General features: G+C 34.2%; 2 protein-coding genes and 1 long non-coding RNA gene across 6 annotated transcripts in view; 1 reads left to right on the top strand and 2 right to left on the bottom strand.

The window, feature by feature from the left end:
* Ptp36E (protein tyrosine phosphatase 36E) overlaps nucleotides 1-17,746 on the top strand; it is a 305,940-nt gene that overhangs the window by 167,790 nt on the left and 120,404 nt on the right. The window lies entirely within an intron of this gene.
* The window catches only part of LOC143917161 (uncharacterized), a 198,709-nt gene that overhangs the window by 75,397 nt on the left and 105,566 nt on the right, over nucleotides 1-17,746 (bottom strand). The window lies entirely within an intron of this gene.
* Nucleotides 10,695-17,333, bottom strand: LOC143917371 (esterase E4-like). The gene is made up of 4 exons (XM_077438860.1): nucleotides 16,958-17,333; nucleotides 16,149-16,414; nucleotides 13,812-15,160; nucleotides 10,695-12,333 (listed from the first exon to the last, which is right to left on the bottom strand). The coding sequence occupies exons 2-4, from the start codon at nucleotides 16,392-16,394 to the stop codon at nucleotides 12,129-12,131; spliced, it is 1,800 nt and encodes a 599-aa protein (XP_077294986.1). The 5' UTR covers nucleotides 16,395-16,414; nucleotides 16,958-17,333; the 3' UTR covers nucleotides 10,695-12,128.

Here is a 17,746-nt window from a genome sequence, read left to right as displayed (position 1 = left end):
GGCCCAACTATGATACGTGTCATTCAGTCTTTTTGTTGGATTGAATGATAAAATATTCATAAAAGAACGGAACGACATAAATTCAAATCGAAATTTTTACACCTGTTTCAATATCGATCAAATTATCACAAAGCAAACTATCAATTGAATTTGTATTGAATTTTAGTTCACTTGCATATGTATTTACGATTCAATAACATATGTAAATCATTGGTTCGAATACTCGATATTACGTATACATTTGATGTGATGATTTAAATGAAAGATCTATATACCTACTGTAATTAATAAATTTTGGTCCAAGTTGGAGCATCATGAAATAAAGATAAACAAATATCAAATATATAATTTCGAACGAGACTTAGCATATATGTATGTAACATTGGTTACATATGTACATATATGCACGAAGCCCTATCCGATTTCTCTTCGGATTCTGGTATACATATAATTTCGAAAGAGTATATATTTCGTGAGAGTCAATTTAATAAAAAAAAACAAATGAGTATTAAAATAAATTTATATAAAATAAAACTATTCAAATAAATTTCATAAAATGTTTACTATTAGATGTCATGTTTAAGCGGTTTATATTACAAATACCGAGAGAAGCCGGGTAAAACCACTAGTATATTTATATAGTAACTGATATATGTATAAATGATCAAAGATTCGTTTTCAGATTTCACATATTAAAACGAAAATTCTGTATAAAATAGCAAAAAGTTGAGAGTAGCTGTCATGAATGCATAACTGTGCATATGCGAATTGCAAAATATTTGCATAGTCGAATGCAATATCGTCAGAGCTGTATTCTGCTCGGTTTTCATTGTATTGTTTTTACATAAACTTATCTATGAATGTGTGCAATCAGAATTAAAAATATAAATTAATTGTTTAAAATCACAAACACGTTGATTACACTCGGTTTTAAAATGGTTTCAATTATCAATGCACACATTTGACTAGGATTATATTTACCCAACACCCAGATTGGATTAAAAATGCAAACGAATCGACAAAATACGTGGTCCAAACCAATCCAATCCAATTGTTGTTTCATCGTATGTATACATATGTACATATATAGCAGTGATTCCCAACCGGATTTCGTTAAATTTTTTTTTATCTTCTGCTCTTTTGCCAAATAAGACGGCTTTCTATATTTATGTATATAGGCCGTTATATTTGAAAGTGGCGGAAGTCAAATTTTGCACTTCCAAAAACACTTTCTGTTTAAATCAACATTCACAAATTGTTATCACTTATTTTAATTCGATATGTCCAGAATCTCGGAAAAGCAGAATAAACGAATTCTACAAGCCACCAGTACAATTCGTCCAAATATTGTTAAACGCAAAACATTGTATGCGTGTCGTGCATTTCGTGTTCGACTTGTTCATCGCGTTCACCCTGTTCGTCGTGTTCGCCTTATTCGTCGTGCTTGGTTTGTTCGCCGTGCTTGCCTTTTTTACTATACTCGCTACACTTGTGGCGAAATCACACAGCGTGGGATGTGGGACGTGGTTTTTTTTAGATAGTTTTAAACATATAGAAAAATTATGATGATGATGATGATATGGACACCTTCATCTTCCTGTCAAGCTTTACCTATGGGTCTTCCTGCGATGCGGTGCAAGCGATCGACAAACGCCAGACAGACTGAACCACAGATTAACGACACGTGTACCTTATGCGTGCGCACTGTTCGCACTTACACTAAGCGAAATCTACCCGAAGTCCCGACATACCTGCCCTGTTTTACGTTATGTGCTTCTGATACTTTAGTTCCGAATTTTGCCTTATTAAACTCGCCAGAAAGATCCAACTCAATTTTAATAATTACCATTTTAATAATTGCATCTGTGCACATCGAAAGGTCACTCGTCATCTGATGTGCAATCTATCATTCGTGAAGTAGATAATTGCGCTTAAAGCAGCCATCCAGTTAATCTGTGTTTCAGTCTGTCTGGCGCTTGTCGATCGTTTGCACCAAACCCGTCTTCCTGTCAAGCTTTACTTTCGCGTCAGTAAAATCGTAATTACCAATATTATTATTAAGAGGTTTTCTCCCGTTTTTTTCACAGTAATCTTCCAGAACATACATACAACAAATCCTGAAAGTTTCATCGTAATCGGTTCAGTGGTTTAGGAGCCTATTCGAGACACACACACAGACATTCAATTATATATATATATATATATATATATATATATATATATATATATATATATATATATATATATATATATATATATATATACATATATATATGTATATATAGATTCGTTTCCTGGGCATATTCTTCATTCTCGCTATACTTATTCGTCTTGTTCGTCTTGTTCGTCATGTTCGCCGTGCATCATGATTTTGATGGGACTTCAGCTGTAAACTTGGTATGGAAATCGGTCGCGTTACATACAGATACACACTTTTGTGGGTTTTAGATACGAGACCGTTGATTTTAAACGATTTGCCCGCGGCCACCCACCCTTATTATGAAGTCTCGCGCGTAACTTTTCGTACGCAATTTGCATACGTATCCGATCGAATTGGAACAAAGTTTGCACAGTCGCGACGCCCCCTCGTCGTCAACTTTCAACTTGATTTGAGTGACGTCGCTTAGTTGTAAAATCTGCATGATAATTTAAATTGAGCGGAAATAACCCGCGGATTTAATCGATTCGAGATTTTCCCTCACTGAGGAGATGCTCTTCATTTTGTATATTATAATATGTGAGTAGTTTCCATGTACTAATAAATGTCTGTCTGTTCAAAGGATTTAATATACGAAATGCTTCTGCATGTTACCTGATGAAGTATATATGTATGTATGTATATTGCAGTTTGAATTGTAGTTTCGAACTGAATTATAAGGTGGTTGTTCACCTGGAAATTTGTAGGCAAACGTTTCTCGTAGAGTCTCTAGCAACATTGTATGTATGTATGTATGTAGAACAAGCGTATCAAAAGTCAAATATCTTAAATTAGTCTTTGAGAAGACAAAATGAAAACAAAATATACTTACGTAAGAAATTCCGTCGTCATATTGACAAAATAAATTTGAAAAACCAAATTTCATAGTTTCATATTAAGGTTCGTTTATACCAGCATAGCTCAAGCTGGAAACATATCATTTAGTACTTCGATCAATGCGTTTTGCCAGTGATGACGTATGAATGTGAAACTTGGACACTGAACGCCAAGAAGCTACACAAAGTCCAATACACTCAAACTAGTATGGAACGCTGTATTCTTGGCATAACGAGGAAAGACAGGAAGCGGAACACCTGGGTGAGAAGTATGACAAGGGTAGTGGACATAGTGGATAGAGTAAAGAGATTTAAATGGCAATGGGCGGGGCACGTGGCTAGAAGAATGGACGAATGGTGGACAAAAGAAGTGCTTGAATGGTACCCGAGAGAATGCAAAAGAATAAAAGGAAGACCGCAGGGAAGATGGATGGACGAAATTAGGAAAATGTTTGGAGTGAGATGGATGAGTGTGGCGCAAAACAAAGACGAGTGGAAGCGTGTTGGAGAGGCCTTCATTCAGCAGTAGATGGTGAATGTCTGTAAATGATGATGGTGATGATGATATGGACACCTTCATATGTTTCGTAATGCTTAAATGACGTGTCCGAAAGAGAAGCAACCGACAATATCTATTCATATTATACAGCAGTACATGTAAACATGCTAAATATGAACGCAAGTACTGAGCCAGCAGTATGGGTCAGTGGTTGTGTTCATGTTCAGCACCAAGAGATTATTAAGTTTGATCCCGGGATAATCTTTAATATACTGCTGGTTAAATTTGGATATTTGTGCTCCAAGTCGATCGTTTGTTATCAGAGTTTTCCAATTTTATCTGATCATTGTTGAAACGGTTCCTCAAAATTCGCAAAAAAAACATCCTACCGGCTGTTTTCTTCTTCTCAATGGATTAATTAATTGTTAATTTCGTTTTCTTCTAAAAAGGCACATTGGGGTCTTCCTGTCAAGCCTTCCTGGTATATATCTATTTAAAAATAAATGTCACCGAGACGTATCAAGCAGAGTCCGATTTTCTTTGGACATTGTGGAAATATTCACCCATGACGTGACGTCATATTATCGAGTGCAACTTACTCAGCCGTACTAACAAAAGTGTTTCTATGTGCATATAAATATTTACTGAAACGTCATACTGACTCTGTTGTAATATTTGCAAGCCAATTTTGCCTTGCACTCGTCCAAAAACAAGCACAAACATGCCGTAAACGTGCGGTGCTGTATAGCATGAATATAACTAGTCGTTTCCGTGCAGTGTTGTGCCGGACTATTGACATGTATGTAGTTCTGGATAGTAAAAACGGACATTTATACCTATGTATATAAAAATTGTAATGGATTATATTCATGGCATGGTTTACCTGCCTTGGGCTTCAAAATTCTCAGAAGTCGAATAATCCACAGATTTCTCAATAGTCGAATCTTCAGAATTCTGTATTCTGCATTCTACGAATATTTAAGTATAAAATAATAACGTAGTAATTCTTCTTCAGAATTTCCCAGAAAAAACCTTCAACGCAATGTTTTATGGAAAACTATTTCGCTTTCTCTATTACATCGATTACATCTTCAAATTTACGTTCTCAGAAGATTATCACGTTGCGTGACCCAACAAAGGGTGTCCTAGTTGTATTCAGAAGCATTTTACGATCGTCCTGATGTTATCGTCCATAAATTAATTTTCCGCAATCTCGACGATAAGCCAGACAAAAGGATTCAAATAAAAAGCGCACTGTTAATATTCAAATCGAACACTTTTATCATTGGTATGTATTGTGTACAAAGCATGATTGAGGATCTTCTCAAATTCCTCCTAAACATTTTCCGAATAACTGATCGTTATATCAATGTGTGAAATTCCCTCTAGGGTAAACAATGCTCACAGTAAATATGGCTTATGATTTTCCATTAACGTACTGTGTAGAGCTAAGCTTTGTAATAAGCAGGAGGATTTAAGGATTGAAGGCAACCACGTTATTAGTTTTATTTATATATAATGCCATACTTTGTACTAAATTTATTTAGCAAAACACATTTATACACTATATATGTATATGTATATTTTGGAAGTTTCATTTGTAAGTTTGTCATTTATGTTATATATGTATATGTACTGCAGGCTACTGTTGACACGTGTATTATATATGTAAATTTAACCAAAGTTTGAAGCTACTACGTACATATGTATGTGGTTTCAAAAGGTTCAACGTCAAATTTTAGATTAAGTGTTTCAATTCATATAAGTGTCTCCATTCATGCTCCAAAAGGTTTACGTATAAAAGCGAGTGCCTGTGTTTCACTTTGTTCAAAATTTTACATGAACCCCTTTGCAACGAAACGCTTTTAGAAATTAGCCGCAAAGTTGTGTCTCTGCGAGAATTTGTCGACGATCATATCAAGACTAGAATACAAATTGAAATATTTAATTTATACCCACAACATTTTTGGTACAAACATTGACGGAGACATGTGACGTTTAAGTTATTTAAAATCGCTTATTTTTCAAGATATATAATATGTGTTCGATTTAACTTGGTATTTTTCAATATGTTGTCCTTAACCTTTTAAGCAAGCCTTTTTGGTATAAAGCCAGCACCATGGTTCGGTGGTTGCGTTGATACTAAGCACCGAGAGGTCGCCAGGTTCAATCCCATGAGCTAACCGCGATTGAAAAGAATTTATTCTGAGTATAATCTTTAATGCTGCTGGTCAGACTTGGATATTTGTGACTCCAAGTCGATCGTTTCCTATCAGAGCTTGCCAATTTTTCTGAGATCATTGTTGAAGCGGTTACTTAAAGTTATTTAAAATCGCTTAATTTTTCAAGATATATAATATGTGTTCAATTAAACTTAGTATTTTTCAATATGTTGTCCTTAACCTTTTAAGCAAGCCTTTCCGGTATAAAGCCAGCAGTATGGCTTGGTGTTTGCGTTGATACTAAGAACCAAGAGGTCGCCAAGATCAATCCCGTGAACTAACCGCGATTAAGTCAAGCCTTCCTGGTATATATCTATGTATGTATGTATGTACATATGTAAAAATAAATAAATAAAATATGTCTGGTCATAGTGACGCGTTCGAGTATTCTTAAATGTCACTGTGGCTAATATGTTAATAAATAAATTGGCAAACACTGATAAGAAACGATTGACTTGGAGTAACAAATATCCAAATCTGACTAGCAGCATTAAATATTATACTTAGAATAAATTATTTTCAATTGCGATATGCTCACCGGATCGAACACAACGACCTCTCAGTCTATTATGATGATCCTTAGAAACTGGTTTTGGCATCTTTGCATTGTATTTGATATTGGACTGCCTATTGCACCCCCACATTTGTATGCCTTACGTCCATACTTGCTTTATAATGGCCTGGTATATACATATATGTATAATGCATTATGCAAATTAGAACTGCCTGCATCTTTTGCAGTAAAGGTCTTATTTGGAGTGTCTTGCTATTAACCAGTACATCTCTCTCTATTTGATTCGAATATGCTCCATTTAACGTTTCCTAGATACAATGAAAGTTTTTCCACTCGGTCCATCGGGGAAAATCCGAAATTCGTGTTTTTTGCTCCGGTCTGATGTATATTCTTAAAGTCTGAGTCAACATTTTACTGGTATTTGGATTTCATTTCACTGCAGTTTTTACAATACAGATGTCTACTTCAGAAAGTGAAGTTGACGGTCTACACTACGACTGTCGTCTTTGATACTATCTCAACTTTTATTCCATTCAAAAAGAGCCCTTTTTTCTCTTTTGATATCTATGATAGCCTTAATAGTATTTAATGCCCAATTTAATGTGTCAAACGCAATTAACAAAACGCAAACGCTTTCTAACGCAATTACCGATTGAGTTAGTACATTTTCATAAAATAAAATATTGTAATAGAAAACCAATCCTTTTGAACGTGGTGAAATAAAAAACTGGCCAAATAAACGCAAAATAGCAAGGAGAAAAAATCCGTAAAAAAAAAAAATATTTTTGACTTTTAAAATTCGCTAGACAATTAGTTATAAGTATATTAAAACAATAAAAAATCACAATCAATAGAAAAAACATCTGACTATTGATTCCAATACTTACTTTGACCTCATCAATACTAGAGAGTTAAAGACTGCAAAACCAAAAAACTGTAAAAATCGCGAGTATTTTTAAACGCTCATATCTCGTAAATGATCACTAACCAACAAAAATCATTATCATATTCAAATTTAGTGGATCAATCTTAGTAAAGATTGGTTGTCTCCGCTCTTTTTAATTTTTCTTTTTGTTGCTCAGTGTAAATAAGCACATTTCAAGAACTTTTTCTACGCTCTATGAATCCCTTGTATTATATAATATATAAATTTCTTTTGAAAATTTTCATCCCTGAAGTTCCGTAAGTGGCTTAGATTTTTCTCAATCCAATTATAATTTCAATGATGAATTTTTACAACCGATTTCCATATACCTTTCTATATCGACTTTCATCCCACGTTTCCGGCTAATTACTCTACTAATCCCGCAATTTTCAATACCCGAGAGAAATTTTCTCGATCGCTTTTCAAGACTATCCGCCTGAGAGCGACCTCGTTCGTCATACTAAATACGTATATACGTACGTTTTTGTAATAAAAATAGGCATATCGTCCGCAGAGTATATTCGGAAATAATCAGACCGATGATAATAATAGTGGTAATGTGTCCACGATCCCATTTGCCCATCCGATGAAGCCGTAATCGAATTGATCACATATCCACAACGTACACGTATACGTATAGTACGTGGTCACTATAATATAACACGTAATCAAAATCCAATTGCTATTTTATTTTGCTACGTACATTTTCTCTGACATTTGATAGCATTTATATACTATATTATATGTATGCATGTACATTTAATGAAATTTTCTATTTTTTTCTTATATGTAATGTTTTGATATCCTTTAATTAAACAAGCCGACATTTATAGAACCCATTTTCTATGATTATGTAGTTTTTTCATACATTTATCAACTCTCATACAAAATTTTGTATTAACGAATATCTATTGAATACTTTTATGCAAACTTAAAACCGAAATTAAATTGTCGGATTTTTTGACTATTAATGCTAGCACAGTGTTTTGACGTCTATAGCTTTGTTATTTATTCATCGATTTCACTAAATTTTTGACTGATCAAATTCTGAAACAAATACATACAAATTCCATTAGATTTTGCAAATTTATATAAGCTTCAAAATAGAATAATTTAAATAAAATTTTTTAATATTGGAAAATGCGGCATAGCCGATGGACCCATTTTTTTATATTTTCCCAAGATGCCGCTAAAAGAGCCGCCCCTGAGCGATATCTATGCTCTTAAACTTGTAGGTATATAAATTTTGAAATCATATTCAAATAGTGGGTAGCATATTTATATATCAACAAATTGGAGATGCTATAAACTCGAATTTGCGCGAGACAGAATAAGTTACCAATATTGCTTGGAAACGTTTCAACAATGAAATCAGATAAATTGACAAATTTTAAAAGGAAACGATCGATTTGGAGTCACAAATATCAAAGTCTGACCAACAGCACTACAGTTAATATTCGGAATAAATTATTTTCAATTGAGATCAACCCACGCGATCGGCAACCTCTCGGTGGTTGGCATTAACGCAACCACCGAACTATGTTGCTGGCTAAAAATGTATGTGAATTTAATTATTCAATACATTTAAATTGATGCGGAATAGTTTTATGGCGAAAACACACTGAGTGATATAGGACGTCACGTTCCTGGCTCATAAACAGTGGGTGTTCCACGACCGTAAACAGTGGGTGTACCTCAAACCAAATTCTGGTGTAGTTGCACGTGCAGAATGCATATGATTGGGAGGTCACACGTGTATGCATATCCATATGCAACCGACATGTTTCTCCTGCATTTATTCAAATATGTAATTCGCCGTTATCGATCCCTGTCACGCAAGGATATATTATATACAAGGAGAAAATATCACCGAAAACACTCCAGGGGGTGATTTTTGGGACTGTGTAACATATATATGGTGCTGCGTTTTTTTCGCACGCTTAAAAGTATCTAAAAATAATAATAAAAAATACGTACTATTCAGTGTATTTTCACCCTAAGGAATTCAACTTACATGATCAGTCGAAGCGTTTTAAAATTGATATTAAAAAAATTAAACTAGAATATTTTGAATCTTTCAAATATTTTTTGGGTTGAAATTCAGATCAGGCTTGGTTCATTGTTGGGCCAAGCACATACCACAAATCTTCATATCGATAGTGTGTGTGCATAGATACATATATTGATCGTAAGATATAACGGTACACTGGTCACGATGTAGGTACGTATTCGAATCGCTCCGTAGTAAAAATGGCCTGGGGGAAAAAATAAAGAAAACTGGGCGGAAACTGTAGGAAAAGTTGAGGAAAATCCAATAAGTTTTCCTTCCGGCTACACACATCCAGCGCGGCCGGCAAAGTGTCTTGTTTATGTAGCGAAAGAGATCGTCTCGCCGAGACCTAATTCGTCCTTTATTTATTATGACGTCTCGGGAGGAAGCGAACATATCGCCAGTGTATCGGTGTATTTATTGTATTTTATTTATTTTCTTTTATATATGTATATGTGTATGTAAATATCGCGATGGATATGTGATTCAGTTTGTTGGACGCAAGCCATAACCCTACCGGAGAAGCTTCAGTTTAAACGACGATCGATAGGTCGTAAATCATAAATTGTACCTTTAGCACAACTCTCTAAATGACTAGTGAAAGATTTATAAGAATGTTTTGTATGAAATTTATAAGAATAGATATTGATGCTGTCCGTAGCCGTGCGTCATGCTGTGATTCTGACTGTAATAAATCGCTATTTATCATGATCGAATTTGAAAGCAGGGCAAGATTAGAATATCATTATATAAATATGTACATTTTTGGATATAAAATTTCATACAATACCTAATCTCTTTTGAACGAAATTTTTTTACCGTTTACATATTGATGTCAGTGCGGAATTTATTTTTATTAGTTTATCTACATATGTATGTACGTAGTAACAATAGATTCGAACTCGAGATTTTGACTGATTCGAACTCAGAATCGATAACTGATCACGTTTTAATGATTTAGAAAAAATGTGTGTCTGTGTATTTTGGGGATATTTTTGAACACCGTTAATTCTATCGAACTGAAACTTAGTATAGGTCACGGAAATTTTTAAATTAACCGGTAATGGTACCTCCCCTTATATTTAAGTACCTCTCCTTAAATTTTTGAATTCAATTATCTCCCAAACCGCTAACTAAATCGAACTGAATTTTTTTACATGTAATAGAAATTGTTAATTTTATAACCTAATATTTTTTGAATATTTTTAGCATAACAGGAAGAAGTACTTTTACTCTAAAGAATCGAGGTTCTTATGTTTTTCTCAGAAACCTTTCGGTTTATTAAACTGAAATTTCATATCTAAAACATTAAGCTTAATACCAAGCTATGTATAAAATTTGGCAACCATCCGTCAACCGGAAGTGGCAGTTTACTCTTGTTCGATTTTTCTTCCACTATTTTTTTTCGACCCCTTAAACATGAGTGCTCTTCACAAAAAAAATCAAGTATAATTATTGTATCAATGTAATGAAAATAAAAAAAAAATCACAAAATTTTATAAACCGGAACTGGGGTTTTTTCCTCGTCAAAAATGTTGTAGCCACGATTCTGTCCACACCCCTCAACGTATCAAGCTGAAAATTTATGTTTGTAATCTTTATGTACTAACTTAGAATTGATAAGATTTTAGTCAGAATTCGTAAACCAGAAAAAGTGATGTTTTTGACAACAATATTTCATTATAATATTTTCACCTTTTAAATTATTTTTATTTTCTTGATATTTAACGTCTATAATATTTATAGTGATCTTAAGTAATAAAAAAAGTTTGAACAAAATCCGACAACCGGAAGTAGATATTTTGTCTTGTGTAAGTTTCCTTACATTTGCACTCAATTTGTATCGAAAATGCTCACAAATTCGGTATACGTGAACGTATATATATATGTATGTTTAATTATTGAATTTTGTTTTGCAACTTTCTTATATTCCTCAAATATAAAGATAATGTGGTGGGTTGGTCACATCCGAATTTTTTATGAATGTTGTATGTATATTTTCACAATATCTTGGTATTATACTTCTATGCATAATTACACTCTGTACTTTACAACTGTTATATGTCTGTGTAATTGTAGTTAGTAATTTAATACCTAATGAAAATAACTTTAATGCTTAGTTACAGTTTGTCAAATTTTTTTACCGTATCTAATTACGGTGTACTTTTACAGTCTGAAATCCAAAACTCTTAAAGAAAACAAAGTTGCACTTCTCTCGGAACATTCGTTTTAATTTTCCGTTCGACATGTTAGGTCGTCTTGGGCCAGAAAATTCGACTTGGCGTTCTTATCTACGCACCCGTCGCCATTATGAAAATTGGATTGTTTCGAATAAATTAAATTTGATTGCCGTCTCCGTATATATATATATTTTTATTTCCCTCAGTATTTTCTTCTTAACGTCCTTTCGGCTCAAATTGCGCGGTTCAATCGCGTCTCACTCGCCCCCACATTCCCCGGCTCGCTTTGAGAAGTCCTCTAGCTTTATCTCCATTTGGCCATCGCGGCCTTTATAGGTATAACATTCATAAAAACATTTCGCTTGTATTATAAATTCAAAAATAAAAACGCTCCCTGAATAAATAGAAATTAATTTAATATGAGATCAAATATTTACATTAAAATAATTGGATTGAATAATAATCGCTCCAAGTTGAAATTTAATATTTAAATCATCCCAGTGATTTGTTTATACACTGTTTATTTACTATCATATTCACTTTCGTTTTGTTCAATGAAAACTCGTGTTCATTCGAATGAAATATTGCATCAACTATGCAGTGAATGCAAATCCAAATGGACCGTTCTTTTTGTCACCATGCTTTTCAAACTACTGTAATATTATTATTGTTATTGTATTATACATATATACATATATAAAATGTTTACAATTCCACTTTCACGTTAGCACTTTTTTCAAGTTTTGAATAGGTGTTGAATATTTTATCCCAAAACGCGATGTTTTGCGATCCTGGATGTTGTCCCATTTGAAAGTTATTGTCAATGTCCAGAAAATCGTGACGGGTTGACGATGCTGGATGCCATTTCAGACCCTCGAGAAGGTCGTCCTCTTTTTCAGGAGTCGGATCTCTGAAATATACACATGCATTAGATTATATACATATGATGTATTAAATTATACATGTTCCTTATAAAATATTTCAATATTGATTTTCCAAGAGTACAACAAGTCTCTTAATTAAAGTCTCATAATTTAATGTTTTCTTACAATAATGTAAAGGAAGCATAAAAAATTATAAACAGTATTAAAAGCCCGAAGAAAAAGGTACCCCGACTTAAGAACGCGAGACATAAACGCGCCGACATAATCGCTCCAACATAAGAACGCGGCGACAAAGCCGCGCGAGACATAAATAACAGCATGAGACAAAACCACAGAGCGACAAAAACGCGTACCGACAAAATCGCGCGAGGTTGATTCACATATGAATTTATCGCTTTTGTTAAATTTTTATATAGCGAGAATTGTATGACAATTTGAATCAACCAATCATATGATTTGTGACGTTAGTTGGTCAAGCAAGCGCTGTTTAACCATGAAATTTGGCAGTTAAAAGTTAACTTTCGGTATTCGAGTGCAACACACAGTTCGTTCCATTTTCAAAATTCAATATTTTTTTTATTTATAATCAAGGTAGGTGATCAAAAATTAAAATGATAAAATCAAATATAAAAATATAAAGTTTATAAAATATGTGATTAATATATCAATTAGATACATCATTTTTAAATATACTTATTAAATATTTTATGGAGAATTGAAAAATGATTCGTTTTACCGCGTTTCTGTAAATACTCCACATGTAAATTTATCAGTTTTGTGCAAAAAAAATTGCACACTTTGGAATCAAGGTCTATTCTTTGAAAAGTGTTATTTTGCACATTCTATGTAAATATATAGACGCATATGTGACTGCTATGTAGGTGCAGTTGTCTGTTTGTGCTGTGCCAATATGAATAGACCTTTAGTCATAAAATTTTATTGATTTAAATATGATTATGAAAAATTAAATACTATAGTTTTAAAAGAGTTTAAATAAATACTGTCATATTTTGACGGTCCTTTTCAATAAACAAAAAAAAACTTTTCGTGTTAATTACAGACCTAACCAAACCATCATTTCTTCAACGATCAAAGACTATTAACATTTTAATTGTTTTAATGTTTTTTGCGCGACATTGTCGGTACACTATTTTGTCGCTGCGCGGTTTTGTCTTGCTTTGTTATGTCTCTCGCGGTTTTGACGCCACGCTCTTATATCAGCGCGGTTTTGACTGAACATCAAGAAAACATACATACATGCTTAAAATTGAAAAATAATATATAAATACAAGTCATTATGTCATGACACTTTTACTAAAAGGTTCATACATGTATATGACACACACTTATTGCAAACGTCACATACCAAGCAGGATAGCTAAGTAAAAAGTGCCTACCCATCGTATACAATTTGATGAAACAATTCAATTGTAAAATTGACGACTTTATTTAAATTTCGCACCACTTTTGCGAATTACGCGAAGTTTAAAACAAAACATCTCACCCGAATTTGGCAAAGTTTGCCCACATGCGCACCATTCGCCTGGATACATTCAAGTCCGTGGCATCTTCCTCGTTTAGATAGAGCTCGTCGTAAACGTGTTTCAGCCTTTTGCACAAGAAGAGATAGCAAATTTCGTCGCCGTTAGACGCTCCAGAAACGCTGTCTGCATCGTTCAAAACCGCTCTTTTGTAAAAGTTAAGGGAGCCCTCGTACGAGAACCTGTAGTAGTAAACTGGTGCCTTGGACACCTGCAAATGTTCGCTCACCGTCTTATCTACGGGGTAGAATATCTCATCGCTGGCATAACTTACGAAACCATCCAGCGTGCCGTTGCCTATAACCCCATCCTCGAAATAGAACCTCCTTATTTCCTCAGCAACCTTTATATAATCGTCCGAGTTGTAAGGGAATTGTAGCCCCCGGAAAGGTAGCGAGAACTGGAAGTTGTAATTCAACTTGTCGAGTATTTCGGGGCTGTTGATGAGGGATCTTAAATAAACGATTGCCTCTTTGGAGTTGAATCCGAACATCATCGGTATGTTTGGATTGGGCAGCTCGTTCACGTCTTCTGGAATGGTCGATAGGAAAACTTCAGTGCCATTAACGCCGCTCTCGACCGATGGTCCAAATGGTACAATGTTTTTTTGCACGTCTCTCACTTCGGTGCTGTCGAAAGTCTTCGGAGCTCCTTTCACGAAATCGAAAGCACTCAACTTATTGAACATCCTTAAGAGGGACTTGGAATCAGTCGGATCTTTGTTCAACATTTTGGCTAGCACGAACGCTCTGTGCCTTTGCTTTATGTTGAACAATTGGGGCAGTTTATATACTCCGCTTTGACATATCGCTTTGCTGAACAATCCTTTGGCCATGGGAGAGTGGGTCAGAAGCGAGACTATTGCTCCACCTGCATTGTTTCCGAATATTGTCACTTGATTCCCATCTCCTCCGAATGATCCGACATTGTCTTTGACCCAATTCAAAGCCATGACTATGTCCTTTAATCCCATATTGCCAGCGACTAAATCGTCTTCTAGGTTTAGGAATCCAAGTGCTCCCAAACGGTAGTTCGTCGTAACTAAGACTACGTTCTCTTCCATAAAATTGTCTGGACCGAAGAAGTCCGTGCTTCCAGATCCTGATGTGAATCCTCCTCCATGTATCCAAAACATGACTGGCAGTTTACTTTTATCCGTCTGTAGATTCTCGATTGGGGTGTAAACGTTGAGCACCAGACAATCCTCTTGACCGTGAGGGGTGCTATCGAATATCGCGTCCTTTTGAGGACACTTTTTTCCATCGTCATCTGCCAACAATACACCTTCCCAGTTGGTAAGTCGCTTTGGAGGCTGAAATGTACCAGTTTTAACACCTATTATATTCGCATAAACAATAATATTCTTAAAAAAGTTAAGTTTAAAATCAATACTTTTAAATCTTCAAATTACATAAAAGTTTCCTAAAGAAAGTCGCATTCAAAATAATTTTAAAGACTAAAATAATAAAATCAATTCCTAATGGTATATCCAAATCCCTATGTAGTTGAAAACATCAATTTCTAATGGCGGTAAATCAGACTCAAACTACCAATTTATAAAGTGCATGTTTACATTGCGCCAAAGTACAATGCGCCAATTTATAAATATTTTATATGTTCGGTGTTCACAACCACTGAAGTGGCGCTGTACTCCTGCTCATCAATCATACACTCATAATAATCACTATAGGCAGATCAAATTTCATTAATTATAAATTTGAAATGAGATCGGCACTAATTTGCACGCTTTAACCCAATTAACCACATGTTTTCAAATTTGACAGCTCTATAAAGAAGTTTAATTTAACTGTTAATATCACATTACAGCTACTCACGAAACCTTGACACTTATATAAAGGATATATTCTAGTTAATATAGAAAATTTTAGAATACTGAATGTTGACGTCTTTATGATTTACACTACTATATGTATAGGTGTATTCGAGTTTCACACAACTTCCCTTAACTCGAAGTCGTCTATTACGTATTTATGTACACATGCAATTGATTTATTTACCAGAAATTCTAATTACGTGACGTTATCCGAATCTCTACCAACTTAGACCAGTACCTATTTTGCATATTCCAAAGTGCCAATTCAACTAAGCCGAACTGATCAATTCAATATAAGGCAGCCACGAACGAGACGTGTGCACGCAAGCAATCACACATAACACATCCATACTTGAATAACACCCCTATACTACAATACATATATAAACTATGCATGCTTCCGCCAGAATCACTTAATCATGGCAAATAAATCTCGATACCATGCAGAAATTCAATATAAACTCACCATAAATCTCAACTGGTCCACGGGCGGCTCCGCATACGGTATGCCCTGAAACGAGTGGAAGACTTTTCCAGACCCCAGGGTGGTTTGAGACCTACCCACAATTTTACCCTGACTTATGTCCAACGAGGGTCTCGTGGAACCGTCGTTGGAGACCTCACAGATGACCGTCGTAAATTGACATAGGGCGATCAGGCCCAGAAAGCAATTCTGCAGCATTTTCGAACACTTGGGTATATATTGGTACATATGAGATGAGGCAGAAAAACCTGATGATTTATAAATAAAGCAATACAGTTAAACTTGAATATATTTAGTCAACAAAAAATATCAGCAGTTAGTACATAATATACCATTGTATTTACAATACAAATTTGAACTTGAAGCATTATGCTTTTAATGTAAAATTTGTTCAACAGTGTTACAACACAACGCTTCTATTGAATTTCTCGCATATGTGAAAGTTGAAAAAAAATATAGCTTTTTTAATTAAAATAATTAAACACCAAAGTTTAAAATTTAAAACTGTTGATTTGCGTAGCAAATAAACATTCATCTTTATACTATAATATACTGTATGTATGTACTGTTTGTAGAGTGCAATCACTTGGCAGTATCAAGCAATGGCGAATGCGTATAAACGTACACTTTTAAACATTTTTACATTAAAGGAATACTACTACACATTCAATTTTTCTTGTTAAAATAGATTTGAAAGCTATGTAGTAACTATTGATATTTATATTAGTGTGTGACATTGTATTATTAATATTTTATCGTATTTTAAAAGTCGTCAGATATATCTGCCTCACCCCTGTATATGGCGTTAAAAGTCGTTAGATCGGTTGTTGAATTTTACACGTGTTCGTTTCGATCGATCATACAACGTCTATCTATCATGGCAAATATTATGAAGTATGGTCACGTGTACGTGCACTTTTGAAATTAACTTGTGGTTTTGAACTTTTGACGTTTAGTCATTGTGTTGTTTAACAGTTCGACCTTTCGAAACGGTTCGAATCCCGACCGGTTCGCGACTGAACCAAATTATCGCCTCCGATCGGTTATCGTTCGACATGTGTTTGTTTACGTTTGTAGATTTTAATTTAATTGCTCACGACCGGTCGTGAAACATGTGGTACTTCAATTACTCACGCGAAGAATTTCGTCAATAGTGACAGGTGTAATGAAATTTAATTTTCTAAGCGACACGTTGGAATAAAAATGGCTTTGATAACAATGTGGAATATCGCTGTCATTCTACATATTTCTTGAAAATAGATTGACATTGTGTATTTGTATGGCATTGTATATTTGAAAGCGATTGGAAGTTCATCAATGAAAATTTTATTCTCGTTTGAATAAAAGTTGAAAGCACATGATATTGAGTCATTGAGTGTATTTAAAAAGGGTACATATTCAAACCGTGTTTTGATTATAAAATGAAACGATATCATTGATTTTTTTATTGAATACTCCATTTACATATGTTACAATATAAGATAAACTTTTGATGGGTACAGACATAAAGGCAATCCAACAAATGTTTCAATATACATTGAATTTCGTAATCAAATAATTTCAAAGCAAATCATTCGTTT

Source organism: Arctopsyche grandis, chromosome 9 (genome assembly GCF_051622035.1).
Source record: "Arctopsyche grandis isolate Sample6627 chromosome 9, ASM5162203v2, whole genome shotgun sequence".
NCBI classification, from domain to species: domain Eukaryota; kingdom Metazoa; phylum Arthropoda; class Insecta; order Trichoptera; family Hydropsychidae; genus Arctopsyche; species Arctopsyche grandis.
The sequence above is the reverse complement of the archived record's forward strand: the minus strand, read 5'-3'. Positions and strand labels throughout refer to the sequence as shown.